The following is a 24,302-nucleotide window of genomic DNA, read 5'->3' as shown; positions in this document are numbered from 1 at the left end:
ATTCCCAAGCTACCTTCAAAGCTTGATATTTTTCATGAATGGTCCCTTTGGGGAATTAAATATGCTTTTCCCTGTCCCAAGCATGTAGCCCCCATGGATCGGAGGTTTTGTCTTTCCTGTCCTGCCATTAACAGCACAGCTTGTGTCATATATTAACTACTCATTGACCTTTTAATTGTGCAAGAAGGACAATTGAGAATTTTTTTATACCACCTTTAATCCTTCATAATGCATCAGAGAAACAATGCTTTTCTTATTTCTGGAAAAAAAAATATCATATTTATTTCTTACTTGTTTATGAATCCTTGGAAGATATGTACAATTTGTAAATCTGCCACATTTTGCTTATAAAGATGTCTGGATAACATTAATGAGGCTAATTATCAATTCACTGTAATAAGTAGCTTGTATGAAAGTGCTTCAAATAAAAGAAATTTTTAACTGTTATGCTAATTTTTGATTTATTCCTTCATGCATTTATTTCAGTTTAGATTGTTCTGTTTGTCTACTCTTAAAATATTTCAAAAACAAATTGGGCAAGGTATTTACTGAAATGTAAGCATATTGTGATTTTTGAAATAGAAATTATTAATAGCATTGACCAGACCGCATTTTAAAACGGAATACAGTCGAACTCGCTTATATCGACGAGAACTCGGATTTAGCGAGGAAATCAGATTTGGTTGGTACAATGTTAAGTCTAGGGGAACATAACTCGCTTTTAGTGAGCCAACCTTGCTTAAAGCGAACAAAATATTTGCATTTCATAAAATTTTTGCTGATTTCCACTTTAGAAAAGATTATCCTATTTTTGGAAAAATTCCATAAACATTTTGAATTCAGCCAAAGGTCATAAATAAGACAAATCCTAAGAAGAATCCAACAGTCTTCGACATACTTGATGGTTTCTAAAGTGCTGAAAAAACTACAAACTATTTTGAAGCCACGGACGCAAATGACGATGTTTTTCTGGCTACACGTTGAATGAAAAAAAAAGAAACAATAAGACAATTTAAAGCAAACAACCAACTTCTTTGGTACTGTACAGAAATATAAAAATAACTATAATGTTTTTTACGAGCACTCGTTCATAACGAGGAAAGGGGAGATTTAGGGGCCTTCATACGAAAATATTTTGAAATGTAAGTGTTAAAAATGCGTTGGCAGGCAATCGCTGATAACGTTAGGAAAAGGGATGTGGTTCTGAGTCTTTTGCCCGTATTTTTTTGAAATTAAACTTCAAAAAAACCAAACTTTAGACGATCTTCAATGATGTCAGGTAAAGTAGGATTCGGAGGCTCTCCCGCGAAAAGTTTTTGAAATCACCATCTTCGCTATACCATCTTGAAAACGCAATTGTGGGCCATCTTTGATGACATTTGGCAAAAGAATGGCATGCGTAACATTTCCTCCGAATTTTTAAAATTGACGTTCTAGTAACGCAATTTCAGACCGCCTTTAGTGATGCTTGAGTTAGGCAGGAACTTTTCGGCATTAACATCCTTTTAGTGCAATTGTAGGCTATATTTGAACTTTCAGATAGGGTTTGGAACTTTCCCCAGGGCCGGATTAGCCATAGAGCAGAAGTAGCAAATGCTACGGGCCCCGCGCCATGAGAAAAAATTCCAGAAAAAAAAAATACTTTCCGTACTTTAACCCGTTTAAATTTCTCTCTATCTTTCTCTATTTATTTAGATTTAGCTTTTCTAAATGCTCAATTAAATTTAAAATCTTATTTTTCGATAGAGTGCTTTCCAGAAATTTCTCCCAATTGAAGTCTTAAAAACGCAATTTTATTTATAGTGGAAGGAGAATAAGCTCTGTTGGGTCGGAAAAGTTTCAAAACTGACCTAAAAATTACAATTTTAGGCAAAGTTTGAAAAACGGAGAATTGGGTATTTTTCTGGATTTTTTTTTTTTTTTTTTTCCTTTTTTCAAAATGAAGTCAATTTTAAGGTATCTTAGGAAATTTAAGGGATTTAGGGTCCTAAAACTTTCAGCTATTCAAGCCTAAAAAAAAAGAGAAAGTTTTGGCTGTTTCATATCAATAGAGGAAAGGGGAACGGGATCATTCCTGAAATTGTGCTCAAAACTGAAGTCAATTTCAGGCTATCTTTGGGAGGAAAGGGTTTGAGGGATCGACCCATGGTATAGATGAAAACAAAATTTCAAGCTATGTGGGAAGATTAGAGAAAGGGATGAGGGTCTGAACTCCCCCAGAAACTATTCTGACTTCAAGTTTCAAACCGTGGTTTTAGATTATCACTGGAGACATTATCGGGGGGGGGGGGAGGCTTTCTCCGGAAAGTTTCGGAATTTAGGCTCTAAAAACTCAAATTTAAGCAATTTTTGTTGATAGCAGGATAAGGAAGGTGTTGAAATTCTTAAAGCACAAATCATAAAACCACATTTTAAGGATCTCTTTGGTGATGTTAGACAAAGGGGAAAGGGTTACCATCCAGAAATTATTTAAAAGTGGCTTTCTTCTTAAAGCTTTCGAAATTGGAGTCATGGAAAGGTAATTATTAGTCATCTTAAACTCTTTTTGGTTACTTAACTTCATGTCAATTTATCACCCTCAAAATTTTCCGCCCGTGACACGAGCCCGTAGATCCGGCACTGTATAAACAACAATGAGCAAAATTAAGAGATCATGATAGAAGAAAAGAAAAAGATTCTGAGAATGCACATTTATGCTGAGCGAAATAAATGAATTGTTAAGAGAATATTATTTTTTGATGAACTAAAATAATTATGTGTAGAAGAAAGATTTTAAATATTGTTTTTAATTTTTTCCTTTGAGTGGGAGGGTACAAAAAAACTGCCACCCATGCCCCGAACCTAACCCCTTTCTTTTGCATCACCAAAGGTAGCCGAAAACTTTTTTATCCGAACTTGAAATTCAGAGAAATTCAGGAAGAAAATTGTTTAACATAATCGAAAACCCGCTAAAACTGCTTTCTGGAACTTCAGTTTCGAAAAATATCCATGGGTCCGTCGTCTAATAAGGTGGCCTACAAATGCGTATTTTGGACTATAATTTCGAAAAATTTCAATGGGTGTGTACCTCTCCCCCCTCCAACATTGTTAAAAATCGTCTAAAATGTACTTTTAAGACTTAAACTTCGAAAATTTTCCGGGTTGCCTCGGAGAGTGCCTGAACCCTATCCCATATCGAAACGTAACTCGCGATGGCCTATTATCGGTCACGTTTTCACAACTTCATTTTCGAGAAATTTCCAGGGGATGGCTTTCGCGAACTCCACCCCAAAATCACCAAAGAACATTAAAAAAAATACCATTTCAGAGTATATAATTTCGAGAATTTTTGCTTAAAATTGTGTTCTTAGATTAATAACAGATAATAAATTCAAAAATTTTCCAATGAGACCTCCTAGAACCCCACTTTTTACTCTCTCTACAAAATAATTAAGGATAATCTACAGTTTTATTTAAGACTTTAATTTTAAAAAACTGCCTGGAGAGTCGCTGTGAACCAAAATTTTTTCCTTTGATCTTACCTAAGATAGGATGCAATCGCGTTCTTTGACTTCAGTTTCTGCAAATAATGACCTCCGAATCTTTTCTTCCTAATATGATCAGGGGTCGTTAGAAATGAGTTTTTAGAACTGAAAGATCGAAAATTTTCCGGGGGTAAGCCCCCGGACCCCCCCTCTATTTACATCGTCCAAAAATTGCGTTTTCGGAATTAAAAGTTAAAAACGTGTAGTAACGAGAAGACGAGGGGCAATAGAAGGGGATCATAACCATCGTAATGCTCTAAAACTATATCCACATTTCCCCATTCATGCATGTTATAAGTACAACTCCCGTCTCCATGAAGAAGTGCTATATTGTTTACTATATCATTCGAAAACGAGGGCCCCTTGGAAACATTTGCTACGGGCCCCGCGCTGGCTTAATCCGGCCCTGACTTTCCCCAGGCCTAAAAATGCGATTGTGGCTTGTGGACCACTCTTGATGACGATAGGGGAAGAAATGGAGTCCGGTGCTCTTCTTCAGAAATTGAAGCTCTTAAAATACAATTTCATAGGAACTTTGTTGATTTTATAGTAAGCAGGCTTTGGGGAAATTTCCCCTTTGTTTCATGTAATTTTAAAGGTAGGTGGGCATCAGTCACAAAAAGTAGGGCATTGCCCTCTAATGTCACTTCCAAGCTACGGCTCAGAAAAGTTTTAAGCAAAATATGTTGTTACATATGGCTTTATTCAGGAAGATATTAATCTAAAAAATAAAACGAATAGAAATATTTATATATGTGTGTATGTCCCTTCCCTATACAAATCCACAGTTTTCTTCGTATCTGGACCAAATTTGGCAGGGAGGTACTTGGGCAACCGAGAACGAACGTAGGGAGGTTTTCGAACGCCAAAAAAAGAGCCGGGCCGTTTCAGTTTTAATTTTAAAGCCCGAAAATGGCATTAAATGGCCCTTTCTACCCGAAATAATTATCCGATCCGTTCAATTTTAACGCCATTCGAAAGTCCGCGAAAAATACCCACCTAGTTCATTTACTTCCTTCGAATTTCAAAAAAAAAAAGGCTGTAAAATCACCGGGAAAAAATTAAAAAGCACTTTTAAGCACATGAACATTTGTTCTCATCTTGCAGGGTTGTCCGTTTTTTTTTTTTTCCAGGGTGGGAAAAACCAAAACAAAAGCAGTTTTGTCGGATGTCTTTTTATCCACTAGCTCACTTTTGCTTTGAAAAAGGCGTTCTGAACGCTGAAACACGTGTATATGCAGTAATCTGCACAAAGGTCGTGGTGACCTGATCGGTAATGCATCGGACTCGTGACCGGAATGTCCCAGGCTCGATCCTAGCCGGTCGAAGATCCACCGTCTTCATTAATGATGACTGGGGGTACGTTAAATATGCTCGTGGTCACAAAGTCCTCCAAATGAAACGATACCTCTGGGGGTGCTGGACCAGGGATTGCTCGGTTTCTGTCCTGGATCAAAATATCAGAGCTGTCTTCAGGGTCCCATCCAACTGGTTAAACCATAAATAGTGGTAGTAGGTAAGGGGGACCCTAGAGTGAAAATTAAAAAAAGTAATCTGCACTTTTGTCCGATAAAACTTTGCTATATTGTATTTTGTTTTTCAAGCACAAAGTATTTGTTCAATTGACACAGTTATGTATTTTTTCGTTGTTTGTTCTGCAAAAGTAACTTAAAATTTCGCCAGGAAACGTCGAGCTTTTATCTGGTTCTTGGTACCGATGCGTGACGAAATCATTAGATGAAAAGAAGGGATATTTTTCTTCTAATTGGCGCTTTTTTTCTGGAACGTTGGCGACAAAAAGCAACTTTCACTGTGACGAGCAACCCCAGTTTTCATGGCCGCCTTTTTCGAGCATCAACGGAGTCGGCCGCAGGATCGTTAGCGACAGACACGTGTTTTATCTTCATTTCGTAATCGAATATTATCTCGGGATAAAAATAGTTGATATTTAGTAATTCGGACATTTTATTTCAGATGAAGCGATGGTTACTTTGCGTTGCAGTGACCGCGTTATTTCGTCACAAATAACCGGACGGATGAAGGGATCAATAAATTAAAAGTTGGAAAAGAAAACTTCGAACAAGTGTTTGCGCGCGAGTACAGGTGAATGTTTTCGAAGGGCGAAACTTTATTTTGGTGATAAAACAGCGCTTCTTCGTCGCTTTCGGGATGGAATAGCGGGATTTAAATTTTGCTCGTTTTCCAACATTCCAAGCATTTTCCAAGTTTTATTAGATGACGATTGAACGAAACACGATGGGCAGTGTGGACGAACTCAAAGAGATGGTGGTCAAGCAAGAGGAGGCTATCAATAAAATGAACGCTCTTCTAATTGAAAAAGAAGAGGAGATTAGACAGTTGAAAAGTTTGCTGGATAAATATCAGTCCGTTTTTCCTGTGATGTCACCAAATAGGTACAGCAGAAGTGCACGAAGGAAAGAGAGAGCCCAAGGTATTTCAGCCGAACCTCAGTCGCTAAGAACTATTCAAGAGCTTATACAGTCAAAGTTCCCGGAATACCCTAAATCAGACAGGTAAGATTTGTTTGTTTTGTTTTGATTCCTGATCACTTGTTAGAAATATTTGTTGACCCGCTAGACCCGTCTTTTCAAAATTTTCTAGACGGGGAGGGGGAGTCTATGTTTGAAAACTCAATGCATATTCAATCTAAAGACAACACTCTATGCCAACATCAATACATTGATTTCTCAAAGCCAGAGCGGGTGAATAAATTGCCTCTTGACCTCCTTGAATAAGTAAATAATTTAAAAATGGAGACAAAATTTTGTGTGTAAATATCGATAAATCTGGGATTTTATATTATAGGCAGTAGATCACTCCCTGATCGATTTGAATTAAAATAAGTGCGATGATCAGTCATTACCAGGAAGGACAAATAGCTCTGAAATAAAAGTTGAAATTGCTTTTCAAGTTTTGGTATGTATTTCCGTTAGGGTTGTGTGGAGTAAAAGATGTTCTTTTCCAGTTTTACACAATGGGGACGCCAAACTTAAAAGTTTTGGGAGGAGGAAACGTATCAATTTACTGAATGAAACTCCGTATTTTCCGAATGATAGAATATCATCATGCACTCATTCACATCTAATGAGAACAGACATGAAGTGCTGTCTATAAATGATGTCACTCTTTTTTTTCCAACACTCTTGATCCCCTCCCCCGTTTATTACCAAGTGTCAATTTCTTCTTGCCTCCCCCCAACCTTTTTTGTTACATGTCGCGCTACTTTCCATAAACATTCTTGTAAAAAATGTGATGTCACACTTCTTATTAACTCCTTTCTCTCCCTGGTTGCAAACTGTCACAATTTCGCGAATCTTCCTTCCTCCCAAAGCGTGACATCTTTTGGGGACAGCCCCTTAGGCATCATTAAAAAAATTGCAATACTGTCTGTCTCCGAATTTGCCGAATCATCGGACAAAATTTGACGAACAGGTAAATTTTTGGAAGGTCACCGCGACCTTCCATTGGTATCCCCTGGTTCTTCATCATTTTAAAACTGAAAATAAAGTGAAAAGAAAAATTAAACACTGCGTTTGATTAAATTAGTTTTTTAAAAAAAACGTAATTTCAAAACAAACAGGATTCAATTCATGATAATCTTTCTGAATCATTTCAATAGATTTTCTCATCCCATGATGTTTTTAAATATATAATATACTGTTACGAGTTCAGTGCAACTTCAAACTTTCTTTAAATGACGACACAGTTCTTGAGACACAGGAGATTTATTTACGACTATGTACAAGAAATATCGTTAGCAACTGCTAAATTAACCATAGCAATTAGGCAAATATCAATAAACACCGTAAACTCAACGGTCACACACGTATTTGCATCAAAATACGCAACAACACAGCGCAAAGGCTAATACACACTTCCAGCGGAACGCTGAAAACGAGACTCCACAGCAAACAAACTGACTCTCATTCACAAGACGCCCCGGCGTTTTTATACCAGCAAAGAAAGATCCAGAAAACCTTACAACGTTCTGCCAATTTCTCATACTATTTTCTTTTAATTCCGTTCACGAAACTTATCATTCAGAAATGGAGAGACCGTATACTTCAGTTGAATGTTAAGGGGTTGTATATTCATTACATGAAATTATTTACAGGTTACGTTACTAAGACAAGTTTAGATGAAAGATAATGGAATAAACGCCAAATTTACCCAGATTACAACAAATTAATCATAAGAATAATTACTATTTACAGAATTTGTAACAATACAAATAAAGGTCTGATAAAGATGAAAAGCCCAGATTGTCATGAAAGTTGGAGGCGCCATCACAAGAAAATTCGTATATTTTCAAAGTTACTGTGTGACAAAATTGTTATGTGACATATGCTAAAGACAAAGCGAATATAAAACAGGAATATCGTTATAGACACGTTTAGTGGTGACGTCAGGGGTTGCCAGAAACTCGGGGAAGTTTCCAATCATGCCGTTGCTATGCGCGTTGCTCAGGAAGAAACAACATAGGATCTTCGTACGAATAGGGTTAGAGCGATGTTTAATCGATGGTTTCTTGCCAATTAAATGCTTAAATAATTTTTTTAGTGGTTTCAAGTTACATATAAGCCACCTGCAGACATCATTTGACGAATATCGATAGGTTTTTACTTGTGAATCGGGTTAAAATTCGGCAAAACATAGACTTATGTGGAATACAAGTGTGTTTTCTAGAGTTATACACTCTTCTTATTGTTATTTCTTTTTCTTTGGGTGGAGGGGAACAGCTCCGCCATTTGAGAGGGTCTGGAAAGACATTGCCCCTCTCCCCCGCTTTCGGAAAATTGCTGTATTTCTATAAACTTTGCGCAATTTTTTGTCTTTCGATGCAATATGCATTTACTGTATATGATTTACCCCCCCCCCCCCCCCTTTGCAGAAAAATTTGAAATGACGATATTTTTTTTTGAATCCTGGTTAAAGTTTTCTAAGAATTTGATTATAATTATTTTCTTCGGGCGGGATTTTTTTTTTTTTTTTTAATGGTATAAGTAATTTTTTGTTTGGGGAAGGGGAATTTTTCAGTTTTCTCGATTGTGATGCTTGTTTGCATTGAAATTATTTTTTTTCGAATGGGAGGGGGGATGTTAGGTTACATTGTCCTTATTCTAATGCGAGTTTGATTGGGATATTTTAGTTTAAAAGTTTTTCTTCTGCGAGAACACACACGTAATTTAAGTTAAACTCCAATTGAGCTCTATTCCGAATAGGAATAAAAACTAGCTTGAAGAAATTAACAAAATTCCCATTGAACCTAGAAAAAAAACTAATATGTATATCCTTGTCCCCCCCCCCAAAGTGCAATTACTTAAAATTACGCGCAGCAAGAAGAAATATCCCCTCTCCCCGAAGAAAAAAAAGAATTTAATTGAACTATGCATTGCAAATAGTAGAACAAACTGAAATTTTCAATGTATATTTATGTATATTGATACAAAAAGTATGTATAACAAGTAGAGTAAAGTAGAAATCCCCCGCCTCGGAATACAAAAAAAAAAATTGATTAAAATACTCGTGACAATTTGAAGAAAACACGCAATTCTCCCTTTCCCCCAAAGAGCCCGAAGGAATGGAGTTTTCATTAAAATATGCATTATTACTGGAACAAATGCAGAAAAATTCTCTCACCCCCCTCCAGGTATCGCTGACTAGGCTGACATGGTCTCTCGTCTTCTAAAGAAAAGAATGCATACAATTCAATTAAAACTACTCCTCTTCCTAAAAAAAATAATAATAATTAAATTTCGCTCTAAACTTTAAAAGAAAAATCTCACCCCCCCCCCCCCCAAGTCATGATATATCAAATTTCCTTGAAGGGTACGTGCAAAAAGGAAAAAGTCAATGTACGAGTATGTTGCGTCGAAAAAAAGCAAAAATTACGCCAAATTTATAGAAATACAGTTATTTTCCAAAAGACATGAGAGGGGCAATACCTCTCCTGACCCTCTCAAATGTCGGACCTGTCCCCCTCTCCCCCAACGAAAAAGAAATAACAATAAGAAGAGTGTATAACTCTAGAAAACACACTTGTATTCCACATAATTCTATGTTTTGCCGAATTTTAACCCGATTCACATGTAAAAATTATCGATACTCGTCAAATGATGTCTACAGGTGGCTTATATGTAACTTGAAACCACTAAAAAAATTATTTAGACCATTTAATTGCCAAAAAACTATCAATTAAACATCGCTCTAACCCTATTCCTACGAAGATCCTATGCTGATTCTCCCTTAGCAACGCGCATAGCAACGGCATGATTGGAAACTTCCCCCGTGTTTCTGGCAACCCCTGACGTCACACTAAACGTGGTCTATTTTAATGCCCCAAAAACGAATGTGCCGATCCCCGCACCCGTGTTGTGTTAATCCTGATATAAATATCTCTCTTTTTCTTAAAAAAATCATCTGATTCAAGCTCAACCATCATTATATATAATGAAAAGTGTGAAATAAAACTTCAAAAAAATAAATAAGCATTTTACTTGGTGTTAAATTTTAATTAGTTCAACTACCCGTTACGAAAAACATTTCTATCTTGATTTAAAATAACGTATCTCAAATATATTTTACTGTCTATATACTTGACTGTCGGTATTTTGTCATTTTTGCAGTTAATCTCGAAGTTGTTCCAACTGATCGCTAATTCATATCTTTCAAAAAGGTAGACACTTATTAATTACTCCATTACGACGAACTGCGTATTCAAATTCTATATTATTTCTGTTGCCAAAGAGCCAAGTGAAAAAAGAAAATCAAACGGTAAGACGTTTGTTTACATCAGCAAAACCATTTTGGCAATAATCCAAACTGCCTTTCACTTGCTTCAAACCTTGTCTGTTTCCCCACTCCTTTTTCCTTCTCATTTATTAATGAAGAAAAATTTACAGATGAAACGAAATTTAGAACAATGTTTCGTTTTATAAAAATCTTGGAAGGGGGGTGGGGAATGACTTCTAGATCGGAAGGAATAATTGATCACAAATGCCAGAAAAGTGAATTTTTAAAGCAAAAGAAAAAAAAGAGAATAAAAACATAACATAAGAAATTTATTTAGATTATCAGAGAAGAGCGATTGTTTAAAATTTTGAAAATAAATTAGAGGAATTAAACAGATGTGCCGCCCCTCCCCCTTAGAGCAATGCCGCATCCCTCCATTACGACGAAGACCCTCCCCCCCCCCCAAAAAAAAAGAAATACCCCTCAAAACAACCCCTCCAAAAATTTCTTTGGCGCGTCCATGACCCCCCCCCCCTCCTCCCAGGTGGGCACCCCTGAATTAAAGAATAATAAAATTTTAGAGAACAAGAAGTAGACTTAGGAACAATGTAAGAATTTTAAAGTGTTTCGAAAGATGTTAGAGCGATGAGAGATAACTTTAGAACTGAAGTGTAAAAAAATAATTACTAGAAATAATTTAATCTTTTTTTTTTTCTTAAATCAGTGTCTCTTTTAAACAAAACGAAACATATGCAATGTACCGGCTGCCCAGTTATCCCATCCAGAGACTGTAGTTTCGTCCTTGTTATGGACGTATCAGTCTGGAATAGGGAATAATCGAGCTGGAGACATACGTCGTCTCATTGAAGCCAAAAGTACCAACAAATTGGTAGATAAAAGAAAATTTATTTCACCAGCGAGAGTCCACAGACATGATGCAGTTCAACTCGTAAATTGAAAGCGAAAAGCTTCCTTCCTTTGCATATTACATTTATTACAGGGCCCCCTTACCAGATCGTGCGCCCCACCGGCCCTTTCCATATTTTTCAGCAGCTATGCTAATTTTTTTTGATTTATTTTGCATCCCGGGCCTTATTGCTGTAGTAACCCTGCTTCCTCATTTGTGAGTCATGATTCCATTTCATTATAGAAGTAACAGGGCCGGAGTTGGAAGTGTGGAGGCCCCTAATTAGGGTTTGAAAAGATCATCATATTTTCGAAAATATCCGATACTTTGATATATATCTGAATATTTTATATACATATGTATATATCCGATATTTTCGACCCGTGAAAGTTAGGATATTTTGTAAAAATTTCATTGTGGGGGCCCCTTTGTTGTGGAGGGGCAGTTGCCCCGCCTGCCCTCCCCTAAATCCGGCCCTGAGAAGTAATTACAGTGGACGCCGGTCAATTGTATCAGTGGTTTATTGAATTAACCATGTAATGAATCAATTCTTCAAAAACAGAACACAATCCAGCTTTATTAAATTAGCCGCTTTATTGAATCAGCTGCTTTATGGAATCAAAACTGTTAGAACAAATGTGATTCATATAAGCGGCGGCCACGTATATTATTACCCCTCCCTCCTCCCCCCTTCACAACTTTCATATATTTCACTCCTCCAAAATGAATTACACTCCTCTAAAAAAATGTCAAGGACTGTTTTCACTCCTTGAAAAAATCTCTATACACTCGTGTTAGCAACATTGTGGTTAAAGAGAAGCTTAAGATCAGGATTAAAGTTTGCGACATAACCCGCTAAATAATGCACAACGCCGGAAATTTCACGTGTCATCATCGAGTTCGGGTTTGTTGAAACAGGTGTCAGGCTACGCATGCTTTTCCATTCCAAAAATAAACGGCTTGCCGAATTTAGAATGGTAGCGCCGATTCATACACCTGTGTATGGCTGATGATCACAGAGTACAAGGCTGAAAGGGTGAAGGAGGGATGTAGTTAAATGATTTTTATCGTAATTTCAGATAAAAATCTGCAAAAGCGTAGATATCTTTATTTTTACATGCTTTAAGCTTTATCTTCTCTGGTTTGTTTTAAGACGAATGGTGAGTTATTTCTTGGAAAAACAGCAAAAAGAGCCGTCGTAAATTCTCGGATGTTTCGTGTTGATGTTAGGATTAAGTTAATAGTCTGATAAAATATTTTAATCGTAATGTTGCACTTAAATTTGCAAATTTAATGTGTAATGATCATTTCGAAATGTTGGCAATTCAAGTGGCGTCGGTTTTTAAAAATCGGTGATGGGTGTTCATTTTTCGACCTGTTGGTATGGTTTAGAGTTGCACTGCCTTTCTCAATATGCCAAGTTGACGGAAAGGCTCACAAAATATCTCTTTCAAGAAGTCCCAGAAAAAAGCAGACTCTGACATGTGATCTTGAAAAAAAAAAAAAAAAAAATACTGTGTGAGAAGGAAAGTCAAAAAAGTTCATAGAAAATGCCTTCTTGAGCGAAACTACTCTTAAAATTAAAACTTTTAGAGGGTAAAGGAATTTCTTTTCTTGGCAGTTATCTGGTATTAGATGTTCTACTTGTAGGTAATAAAAAAGGGAAGAAAAAAAAAAGAATTTTGTACAAGGCAATTAAAAAAATAGCATTTATTTAATTCAGTTTTCAAATTTGTTATTAAAAGTTCTAATTATAAGACGAAGTACCAGAGATGACTTTAATATTTATACACGTACCTGCCCAAGATATTAAACGAGTCTATTTCTAAAATGGTCCATCTTTAAAGTTATGTTTGTCACACGCCATATTTTGAATAAAAACTCGTTCTGTTACATGATCACATTATAAGCAAATATAAGTATTATTGTGAATGAAAATAACGCAATATGTTGTTTTTGAAGTAATATCCTCCTAAACTTTTAGAGAAATTGTAGTTGAATTTTAAGAAAATTTTCGAAGTTGCAAATATGCTGCGTTCGTTCCTCACATAATAGTAGTTTAGTTTCAAAAACTAATTTATGTTATTTGTAGTGTTTTCTAATATGAAGTATTACACCGAAGTTTTATTATTTCACAAAATTCAACAGAACTGCAGGTAAATAATTATAAAATGTTTAAACTCCCATTTATGTTACGAAGACCCTGAATGTTAGGTTCGTCTAAATAAATGATCTTCCGCTTCTTATTGATTTGAATGTGCCATACTCGATATTTATCTTTTTATTTAAGTGTCAAAGAAGTTCTATTTCTAATGAGAACATATGAATACACGCACCTACTCTTTTGAGTTATTAAAAACAAATCGATTTTTTAATGAGCGTACAAAGAAGTTATGTCGTGCACACATCATATTTTTTTTAATGCATTTACTCATTTAATAGTCATCTGTCAGGTTTGCTCATGTTCTCCCCCCTCATTTACTGCAATAAAAAGCAAAAAAAAAATAATGTACGAATGAAATAACTTTTGATTGATCATAGATTTCTCAAGAAATGGGTTTTGAAAAACTCTCTCCGAAACTAGTCTATTTACGGACCTGATTACCACCTATTTTTAAACAGTATTTTTGACATCTTATCTTCCATCCTTTTTTTCACCAATGAATTGTCATGAGAGTTGTTAAAATGTTCTAGTGAAAGCAGCTTTTCAACGCACATAAGGCTTTTCTCTTTTTTTTTTCACTTTTATAAGTAAAAATTTCCTCTGTATTGCTTTAAAAAAACAACAATATTTTTTGTTCGTAATTATAATTCTGGGTTTTATCTTCCCTAAATTCTTTACCAAGAGAACGATATTGGCTTTTAAGGATAGCGTTATTAGACTGATAGATTTCAAAGAAGCAGCGAATTCAGGACAGATTTTACAGTTCGTGAATAGGTGACTTGGAAGCGTTATTTTTTCCGAAATTCATTTTCATCTGCAAGGACATCCTTTTCTATGAATTACGAGTATTTGTTTACAAATGAATTAACATGTCAAGTCAGTAGCCCGTGTAATAAAACGCAGTATTTTTTGACTTAAATATCGGTTTGAAAGGTTTACGAATGTTAAGGTTTGTGGTGGAAAAAATGAATTGAGTATAAAACAGCCGTTTCTTAAGGTTCAGATGTACTGCTACAAGGATATTGTACTGATGGATTTTTTTTTTTTTTTTTTGCTCAGTTCCGTATGTGTGAAACCTTTCGAGGTTTCTGTTTAATGTTTTTCATAAAATACGTTATCTCTTGAAACCAGTCCTTACAAATGTCAACTTGAAACGGAAGGAAACCAAAGTTTGTAGCTTAAGATTTTTGTTCTTTACGGAAAAGAGAAGTTTCAGAAAGTTATGCTGATGAGTTTTATTAGCTCCGAAATATTTTCTTAACATATAAAAAGCATGCGTTTTTTTTTTTTTTTCCAACTATTACGCATTTTAAAAGAGGTTTTATACGTTGTTTACGTAATTTTAAGCGAATCGTTGTTTTTTGTGGCACAACTTAAATCACGCTTTTTCTATTCGACTAATTATAATGTTTGTTCACATCTTTATTATTCTAACAACACTGAATCTTTCGCTGGCTGAAAGACTCAAATGAAAACAGTACGCCTAAATGTTACGCTACCAAAAATTTGTCAGAAATATAACTTTGCAAAATGCTCTTATTCGCTCTATTGCACTTTAAACAACCGTTCAAGTATTGCACAGTTTACGTTTTAGTCACATTGAAAATAGTCATTGTTATTTTTAAATGTTGTTATAAAAAACAAACATCCCCATTGGTGGTTTAAAAAAAAATGCTACAAATTATGAAAGAAAACATTGTGATTATGAATCGACACTAATGATTACTCCTCTAAAAAAAAAAAAAGATTGGAGGGAGAAGAGTGAGAGAGAGAGGTAAAACTTTTTGCCGCTAGGAACAAATCACACTACTTTTTCTTTGATGTTTTCATGGGCATATAGGGGGGCAAGTGGGGATCAAGGTCCCCCCCCCTAGAAATTAGAACTTCCTTGCTTTTGGTACTTTTTTCTTTGTAAAAATGTAAAAACATTTCTTCTCCAGCCATTAATGAATAAGTTGTTAAAAATGTCAAACTTTAATAACTCTAATCTGTACTGAAATCGGTTTCCATGAGGAAAATATCCTGCTAAAACATGGAGAAAACATCTGAGCCCCTTCCCCCTTATAATTTTGCATATACGCGTTCATAGATGTTTTTGCTACCGTACATTTGATAAAAAAAATATAGATTTGCATATGTTATAATTTTTATTCTTTCATTTTTCTGATAGCTTTATTGCACTTCTAAAACAGTGCTTTATTGTACTTTGCAAAGTACAAAAGGTTCGCAACAAGGTACAAAAAATGGCGCTTTTTTTTAATTTTTTTTTTAAACCGTTATAATAGTATTTTACAGGTTACGCTTAAAAATATAAAAATATTCATTATAATTTGTGATAAAAATAAGCAGCCCACTTGGTAGGAAAAGGAAAGGAAAGGAAACATTGCTTTTAGAGACGTACCGAGTACTCGGTAACTACTCGGTACTCGGCCTACTCGGCCAATTTGCCGAGTACTCGGTACTTGGCGAAATTCTGATCAGATACTCGGCCAATACCGAGTAGTTTTAAAAAATTGAATATTGTCCAAGACAGATACTAAAATTTATAAAAAAAAAAAAAAAAGAGCAAGCATTATATTCTGCAATCATTTACAATTAAAACTTACAAGTCAAATTTAAATTTTGAGAATAATGAAGTTTGTAATGCTTCAATGGAATAAATCTTTATTTTAATGTCCTCAAAGTAAATAAAACTTATTTATTAAAAATTATGCAAAAAAGGTATCCAAAAAAATTGTCCTGTTAGTGTCTGCATTAGAGGGGTTTTACTGTAATTTGTTTTAATTCTAACTTGATTATCATACCTTTTATTTATTTATTCAAAAAAAAAAAATTTTTGTAAAATTTTTGACACAAACAAAATTGTTTATGTAATGCGTACTTAAATTTCAGCTGGAATTTAGTTTTAAAAACTATTATATGGACAAGGAGGTCTATACTACTATTCCAATAAGTTCAAAATTCATCACATGTGTGTCAGTGGTTCTACTTAAAACATAATTGGTACTCGGTAACTCGGCAGAGTAGTAAAAGGCCGAGTACTCGGTAACTCGGCCGAGTAGTGAAAGGCCGAGTACTCGGTACTCGGCTACTCGGCCAAAGTGCTACTCGGTACGACTCTAATTGCTTTACTAATCAACTCCTCTTAACATAAAAATAAACAATTTGGGGGAGGAGGGGAGGACAAATCGGACATTTTCTTTAAAAAAAATCATTAGAAACCAACTACCACTATTTTTTTAGAACTTTTACTTTGATGATTGTGTGTACACACTGGACAAAGATGAATTTCAGCCATGGCACACAAGTTGCCACGCCGCCGAAGCCTTTTACTGTAAAGAGCAGAAAAAAAACTTCTTTCTTTGGGTAATTTGACAGCCGCGTAATGGGCTATTTTCAAGTATACTACTAATTTCTTTTCGCACTTGCGTGTAGCGCTTGGTAAGATCATTACTTTGTTGTTCAAGCTATACTTAATTAATAAAGCGCATTTATCAACTGTGCTACTATGTCGACCTTAATGTATCATATTGTTTTAAGTTCGGTGACGAATTATTAGCAGTTCTATTACACTTGAATAGCCTGGAAAATATGCCACAGGTTACGTTAGAATGGGTCATTATACAAAAAACGTAGGTTTTTAAAGTTGGAATTCAGGAAAAAAAAATCTTCAATTTTTTTAAAAGTTACTTTATACTGTTCCTTTTAGACACCTTTGTACTCTCACATAGTTAGTCACATTCTTTATTGGTTATTTTGTAACTTTCTTTTGCAGTTAAAATTTTGGATGTGAACGGAGGGTAACGGATAGAGTAAATATATATTTTAAATGTTATTTTTAAACTTTTCATTTAAATAAACATTGCATCTTGTATGAGGGACACGATTTGAACTGATTAAAATGGACACATCTTTCTTAAAATGGATTTTTAAAGAAAGTTGTATGCTCCATTTCTGATTGTATATCCTCCATTACTTCTATACCGTAACGGAGGATACAGAAACGGAGGATACAAATACTTATGTTTTGCTATGATCATTGTGTTGATTTAGGGTTAACGAAACATGTTATTTAGAATTTACTTTAAAAAAAAGTGATTCAATTTTAACTACAAATTTTTTTTTTTTTACACAAACAATTCTTTCCTTTTTAACTCAAGAACGGAGGGTGCACGAAGTTAAAGACCTATTTGACTTCAAAGATAATAATGCTGAAATTCATTCATACTAAGTTCTTTAGCTTCTCTATGAAGACCCAGAGTTGAAAAGGACTAACTTGTGATGATTCTAAACCTCTGTAATGAGCTGCCAGTACTGCCGTCTATAGGAAATTCTATTACTTAATTAAATCCTGAACGGAGGATACAAGAAATACTGTGACAGTGATTCAAAAGATTACTTATTAAAAAACATTAAATAATTTAAATTTTAGTATTAAATCTGTTATATTTTTTTGTATTGAGTAAATAAATGAAAAAGTACATGGGAAGAAATGTGTTGGGACATGTAACGGAGGCATACAAGTATCCCTCCGTTCAGTGAAAAAAACATTTAAAAATTTTTATAACATCATTAATTTGTATTGATCATTTTCAAAATATGTATACTTTTCTAAATCTCCTAAAAAATTGCTTAAAAATAAATATTTTTGAAACTAACCACCCTAGACCTAAAAAAGCGCGTTTTTTGTAGAATGACCCGAATAATTTCGATGACTAATCCTTTGGTACTATTAATAACCATGAAAATATTGTTACAAATCCTGCAAATAGTAATTATTGTAGTAACGTAACCTGTAAATAGTTTCCCGTAATGAATATACAACCCCTTTTTCATATGGCTAAAATATACGACCCCTATTCCCTTTCTGTTCATTGATAAAATTTGATAACGGTCAACGCATTTCGAGAAGCGTGTGGAATATTTGAGAAAATTCTTTTCGGTGTATTTAAGCCGTTAGCGATGGATAAACAGTGGAGTTTCGATTGATATTTCGAACTGGAGAGCATTTTGCTCTGTTTATAGCGAGGCATTTCGCTGTGTTGTTTTCGTATTTGGAAGTAAATACGTGTGTAAACGTTGAGTTTACGGTGTTGTGTGATAATTGCTTTATTGCTGATGAATAATTTAGCAGTTGTTGACGATCTTTCCTGTACATAGTGTAAATAAATTTCCTGTGCTTTTATCAAGAACTGTGTCTTCATTTCAAGAAAGTGGAAGTCGCACCGAATCCGTTACAATTTGGCGCCCAACGTGGGGCTTCTTCTGGACTTTCTTGGAGTAAGTGTGACTTTGGACATTTTTTTTTCATAAAAACTTTTTGAATTTGGACTTTAATTTTATGGTGATTACTCGCGCAATGGATGAACAATTAAAACAACTTCTTGATGCAATCAACTCTGTTAAAAATGAATTAGCGGCTAATCAAGACCTATTAAAAAGTGATTTGACTGCAAGTTTTACTGCAAATCAAGAACAATTAAAAAATGATATGGCGACTAATCAAGAACAATTAAAAAATGATATGGCGGCTAATCAAGAACAACTAACAAATGATATGGCAGCTAATCAAGAACAATTAAAAAATGATATGGCGGCTAATCAAAACCAATTGAAAAGTGATTTAACGGTGCTGAAAAATGACCTAGTTTCTAACCAAGAGGAAATTAAAAACGATCTTACTTCGGTAAAGACTGTGATGGAAAATAAATTTAATGAGATAGAGCATCGAGTTGATGCTATTGAAGGAAAGTTTGAGGCAGTTGAAGGCCGATTCATCGCAGTGGAAAATAAAATCGAAGAGAAATTTGAAGAAAAATTAAGTTCCGTTGAAGGCCGATGCAATGCTGTAGAAAATAAACTGGAAGAAGAAGATAGAAAATTTCATCAACTTAAAGAAGACATCTTTAAAGACCTGGAAAGGAGATTGGCGACCGCGGAAAGCAGCTCTTTACAGTTTGGCGCTCCCACATCGGTTGCTCGACCGTCCATTAAACTTGCCACATTTGATGGGAAAACTTCGTGGCAGGTTTACAAAACTCAATTCATGATAGTGGCGGAAGCGAACGGATGGGACTCTGCTACCAAGGCCTGTCATCTTGCAGCATCCCTGAGAGGTGACGCAGCGGACATTCTCCAGACCCTTCCGGACAGCCAGCGCCTGGATTTCGCCGCCCTCACATCTGCGTTGGAGCTTCGCTTCGGTGAGAAGTGCCAGAAAGATTTCAGCCGACTCCAGTTGAAGTCCCGTTTCCAGAAAACCGGGGAAACCCTGCAAGAGCTAGCGGCGGACGTTGAGAGATTGTCTCATCTTGCTTTTTACGACTGCCCTGCGGATGTTCGAGACAACCTGGCACTCAACTACTACATCGACGGGGTTCGAGATCCGGAAATCCAGAAAGCTCTACGGATGGCGGATGTCAAAGACCTGAATTCTGCCGTTGTGTATGCGATGAGATACGAGGCCGCCCAAGAAGCAACCCGTGTGGATCGCCATCTAATCCGGATTCAGGAAGCTGATGAGTCTGATTCCAGGTCGTCCCACCTCGCTGAACTTGAGAGACAACTCGGTGACTTGACAAGACATCTGAGCAGCATAACAGCCCAAAAGAAACAAGAGCAGAAGTGCTGGAAATGCGGTAGTGAGGGGCACCTGCGAAGGAGTTGTCCTGCTCGCCAAGCTACGCGAGGGAAAGAAATCACCTCCACCAGAGCTCTGCAGATTTCCTCTTCTAGTAGTGGCAGTGATGGACTTTTCATTTACGCACATGTAAATGGGAACCCCTGCAGACTGATTGTCGACACTGGAGCCAATGTGACAATCATTAGGACAGATGTGGCTCGTGAATTCGGATTGAAACTGCTGTGGACATCGCCACGCGTAAGTCTCCAGACTGTGACAGGTGACAAAATTGAGATTGACGGTAAAGTGAACTTGGAAATAGTGTTTGGGAATGCCACCTACCATCATACGGCATTCGTCGCTAATATCACGGACCCCTTCATTCTCGGATTGGACTTTTTGAAGAAATATGACTTCACTCTCGACTTCAAGACTAATGAGCTGCACTCGATGAGAGAAGACATAGCCGTTTTCCCTGCAGAGAGTGATGTAAAATCCGCTCATCAAATAATAGCTCAAACAGATTTATCGATTCCCTCAAGGTCAGAATCATTAATACCTGGCTCCCTTGAAGAAAGCAATAGTTTTCGATTTGGACTCATTGAATACACTAACCTAAGCAATAGCCTAAAAGGAGTGCTAGTAGCATCTACGCTTGTGGACCTTTCTAAGGATGTAATTCCTGTGAGAGTCGCCAACGTGAGTGAAAGGCCAAGGAATATCCGGAAAGGCGAAGTGTTAGCAACTTGTACTCCCGTAAACTGCATCATTAGAAGAATCAATTCCCCCGAGACTGTGTCTTCTGAGTCCTTGACATCGAAGTTAATTGGGAGTGCACCCTTATCGAAGGATCAAAGAACTGCTGCGGAACAATTGGTGGACGACTTCAAGCATCTGTTTTCATCTACATCGGAGGATGTTGGCCGTACGAATTTAACGCAGCATAGGATTTACACTGGAGAACACCCCCCTATTAAACAGCATCCAAGACGACTACCGTTCGCTAAAAAGGAAGAGGTTGAAACCCTTCTGAAAGAGATGAAGGAGAATGATGTAATCGAACCGTCATCCAGTCCTTGGGCCTCTCCCATCGTCTTGGTCCGAAAGAAAGATGGCTCCACCAGATTTTGTGTCGATTACCGACGACTGAATGAAATCACCAAGAAAGACAGTTACCCTCTTCCACGGATAGACGACACCTTGGACACTCTTTCCGGACACAAGTGGTTTTCGACCCTGGACTTGAAGAGCGGCTACTGGCAGGTTGAGATACACCCTGATGACCGAGAGAAGACAACGTTTACAACTGGACAAGGCTTATGGCAGTTCAAAGTGATGCCCTTCGGTCTCTGCAATGCACCAGCTACGTTCGAGCGTCTTATGGAGACAGTGTTAAGAGGACTCTCTTACGAATCCTGTCTGGTCTACTTAGACGATATCATCATCGTGGGACGCAGCTTCGAAGAACATCTGGCAAATCTTAGGAAGGTGCTGCAAAAGCTTAAGGAAGCCAATCTGAAGTTAAGCCCGTCCAAATGTAATTTGTTCCGCCGGGAAGTGAACTACCTTGGTCACATCATCTCTTCTGAGGGTGTGCAAACCGATCCAGAGAAGGTATCTGCGGTCAGGAGTTGGAGTCGTCCCGAAAACATCCATCAGCTGCGAAGTTTCCTGGGGCTCTGCACGTACTACAGGAAGTTTGTAAAGGGTTTTTCCAACATCGCACGACCTTTGCATAAGCTGACGGAGAGCAAGCAAAAGTTTGAATGGTCCAAAGAATGCGAAGATGCGTTTCTACGACTGAAGGAGGCTTTAACATCAACGCCTATCCTCGCCTATCCTCAGCCTGAAAAATCCTTTATCCTGGACACTGATGCGAGCAACGAGGGCATCGGAGCTGTTTTATCCCAAGAAATTGACGGAAATGAACATGTCATCGCTTACTGGAGCAAATGCTTATCAAAGTCGGAGCGAAATTACTGCGTCACCAGAAAGGAGTTACTGGCCATAGTGAAAGCTGTAGAACACTTCCATCATTACCTCTACGGCCGAAAATTTCTGCTTCGGACAGATCATGCCTCATTAACTTGGCTTTTGAACTTCAAAAATCCGGAAGGTCAGATAGCCAGATGGATACAGCGGCTCCAGGAATATGACATGGAGATCAAGCATCGAAAAGGGTTATCTCACGGTAATGCTGACGCTTTATCAAGGAGACCCTGTCCTGAGAACTGCCACTATTGTTCCCGAATCGAGAAACAGTATGGAACGACTAGCCCTACCGCCTATCAGGTGACAGTGACTCCAACATCATCAGAACCTGATCCATGGAGTGATGACCAAGTTCGAAAAGATCAACTTGAAGACCCCGACATAAAACCAATTTTAGAGTTCATGGAAAGTGACAGTCGACGCCCTAGCTGGCAGGACGTTTCCATCTTCAGTCCTGCAACAAAAAGATACTGGGCTTTATGGAACTCACTCCATTTACGGAACGGCGTGCTACACCGGAAATGGGAATCTGACGACGGCAAAACATCTAGGTGGCAGTTACTACTTCCCCGATCAAGGATTTCAGATGTTCTGAAAGAAATACATAGTAGTGCGACTGGAGGACATTTTGGTGTCTTGAAAACCCTCAATAAAGTTCGGGAGCGCTTCTTCTGGAGCAAGGCGAAGGATGACGTGGAGAAGTGGTGCCATTCTTGTGACGCCTGTGCTGCTCGTAAAGGACCGAAGAAGAGAAGCAGAGGGAAGCTACATCTGTACAACGTTGGAGCTCCTTTCGAACGAATTGGGATCGACATCCTGGGTCCTCTTCCAAGAACTGCTGATGGGAACAAATACATTCTTGTTTCCATCGACTACTTCACCAAATGGCCGGAAGCATTTCCCATTCCAGATCAAGAGGCTACTACCGTAGCAGAGACTCTAGTCCAACATTGGATCTCGAGATACGGAACACCTTTGCAGATTCATTCCGATCAAGGGAGGAATTTCATCTCTGCTGTGTTTAAGGGCCTATGTCAAATTTTCGGAATTGAGAAAACTAGGACAACACCACTACACCCACAATCGGACGGCATGGTGGAGAGATTTAACCGCACAATCCTGAATAATCTCTCACTTATGGTATCCAGAAATCAACAGGATTGGGACAAGAAGCTACCTTTGTTCCTGCTGGCCTACCGCAGTGCTGTCCACGAGACTACCGGATATGCCCCATCTCAGATGCTCTTCGGACGAGAGCTTCGGCTACCTTGTGATCTCGTCTTCGGTCGTCCTCCGGATGCGCCTTCATCGCCTGAGGAGTACATCCAGGATCTCCAGGCCCGGTTGGAAGACGTTCATAACTTCGCACGAGAGCGAATCAACATCATAATTTTTGCTTTTAATGTTTAGTAATATTTCTTGTTATTATTGTGTTTCCTATGTATCTGTTAGTTATTAATTAATGTGAATATTTGTGAACTTGTGATAGAAGTTTGGCACCCTTTCTGGGGATTGTACTGCCCGGGACGTGCAGTCCTTAGGAAGGGGGCAATGTTACAAATCCTGCAAATAGTAATTATTGTAGTAACGTAACCTGTAAATAGTTTCCCGTAATGAATATACAACCCCTTTTTCATATGGCTAAAATATACGACCCCTATTCCCTTTCTGTTCATTGATAAAATTTGATAACGGTCAACGCATTTCGAGAAGCGTGTGGAATATTTGAGAAAATTCTTTTCGGTGTATTTAAGCCGTTAGCGATGGATAAACAGTGGAGTTTCGATTGATATTTCGAACTGGAGAGCATTTTGCTCTGTTTATAGCGAGGCATTTCGCTGTGTTGTTTTCGTATTTGGAAGTAAATACGTGTGTAAACGTTGAGTTTACGGTGTTGTGTGATAATTGCTTTATTGCTGATGAATAATTTAGCAGTTGTTGACGATCTTTCCTGTACATAGTGTAAATAAATTTCCTGTGCTTTTATCAAGAACTGTGTCTTCATTTCAAGAAAGTGGAAGTCGCACCGAATCCGTTACAATATATTTCACAGCTTACGCTAGCAACTTTGAAAAACGTTCAATGACAAACCATTTGCAATTCTATTGGACATGTAATAACTATTGAAATATTTTACAGGTTGGGCTAGCAACTTTGAAAATAGGTCGATAACTAATCATTTGCAATTCTGTTGCGCTTTGAACTTCGTGAAAATACTTCACATGTTACGTTAATGACTAATCTATGACTAATAATTTGCAGATATTTTTTTAACAATCATTTGATAATGAATTTTACAGTGATTGGAGTTCAGAAATTTTACTTCGTTTTTGAAACAAG

General features: G+C 37.0%; 1 protein-coding gene across 1 annotated transcript in view; it reads left to right on the top strand.

The window, feature by feature from the left end:
- The first annotated feature begins 5,407 nt into the window (after positions 1-5,407).
- LOC129235107 (cGMP-dependent protein kinase 1-like) overlaps positions 5,408-24,302 on the top strand; it is a 129,676-nt gene continuing 110,781 nt past the window's right edge. Inside the window, exon 1 of the mRNA XM_054868793.1 lies at positions 5,408-6,058. Within this exon, the coding sequence (XP_054724768.1) occupies positions 5,760-6,058 (299 nt within the window). The 5' untranslated portion in view covers positions 5,408-5,759. The remainder of the gene's footprint in view (positions 6,059-24,302) is intronic.

The sequence above is a fragment of the Uloborus diversus genome, chromosome 2 (genome assembly GCF_026930045.1).
Source record: "Uloborus diversus isolate 005 chromosome 2, Udiv.v.3.1, whole genome shotgun sequence".
NCBI lineage: Eukaryota > Metazoa > Arthropoda > Arachnida > Araneae > Uloboridae > Uloborus > Uloborus diversus.
This window is presented reverse-complemented; position numbering and strand designations above follow the sequence as displayed.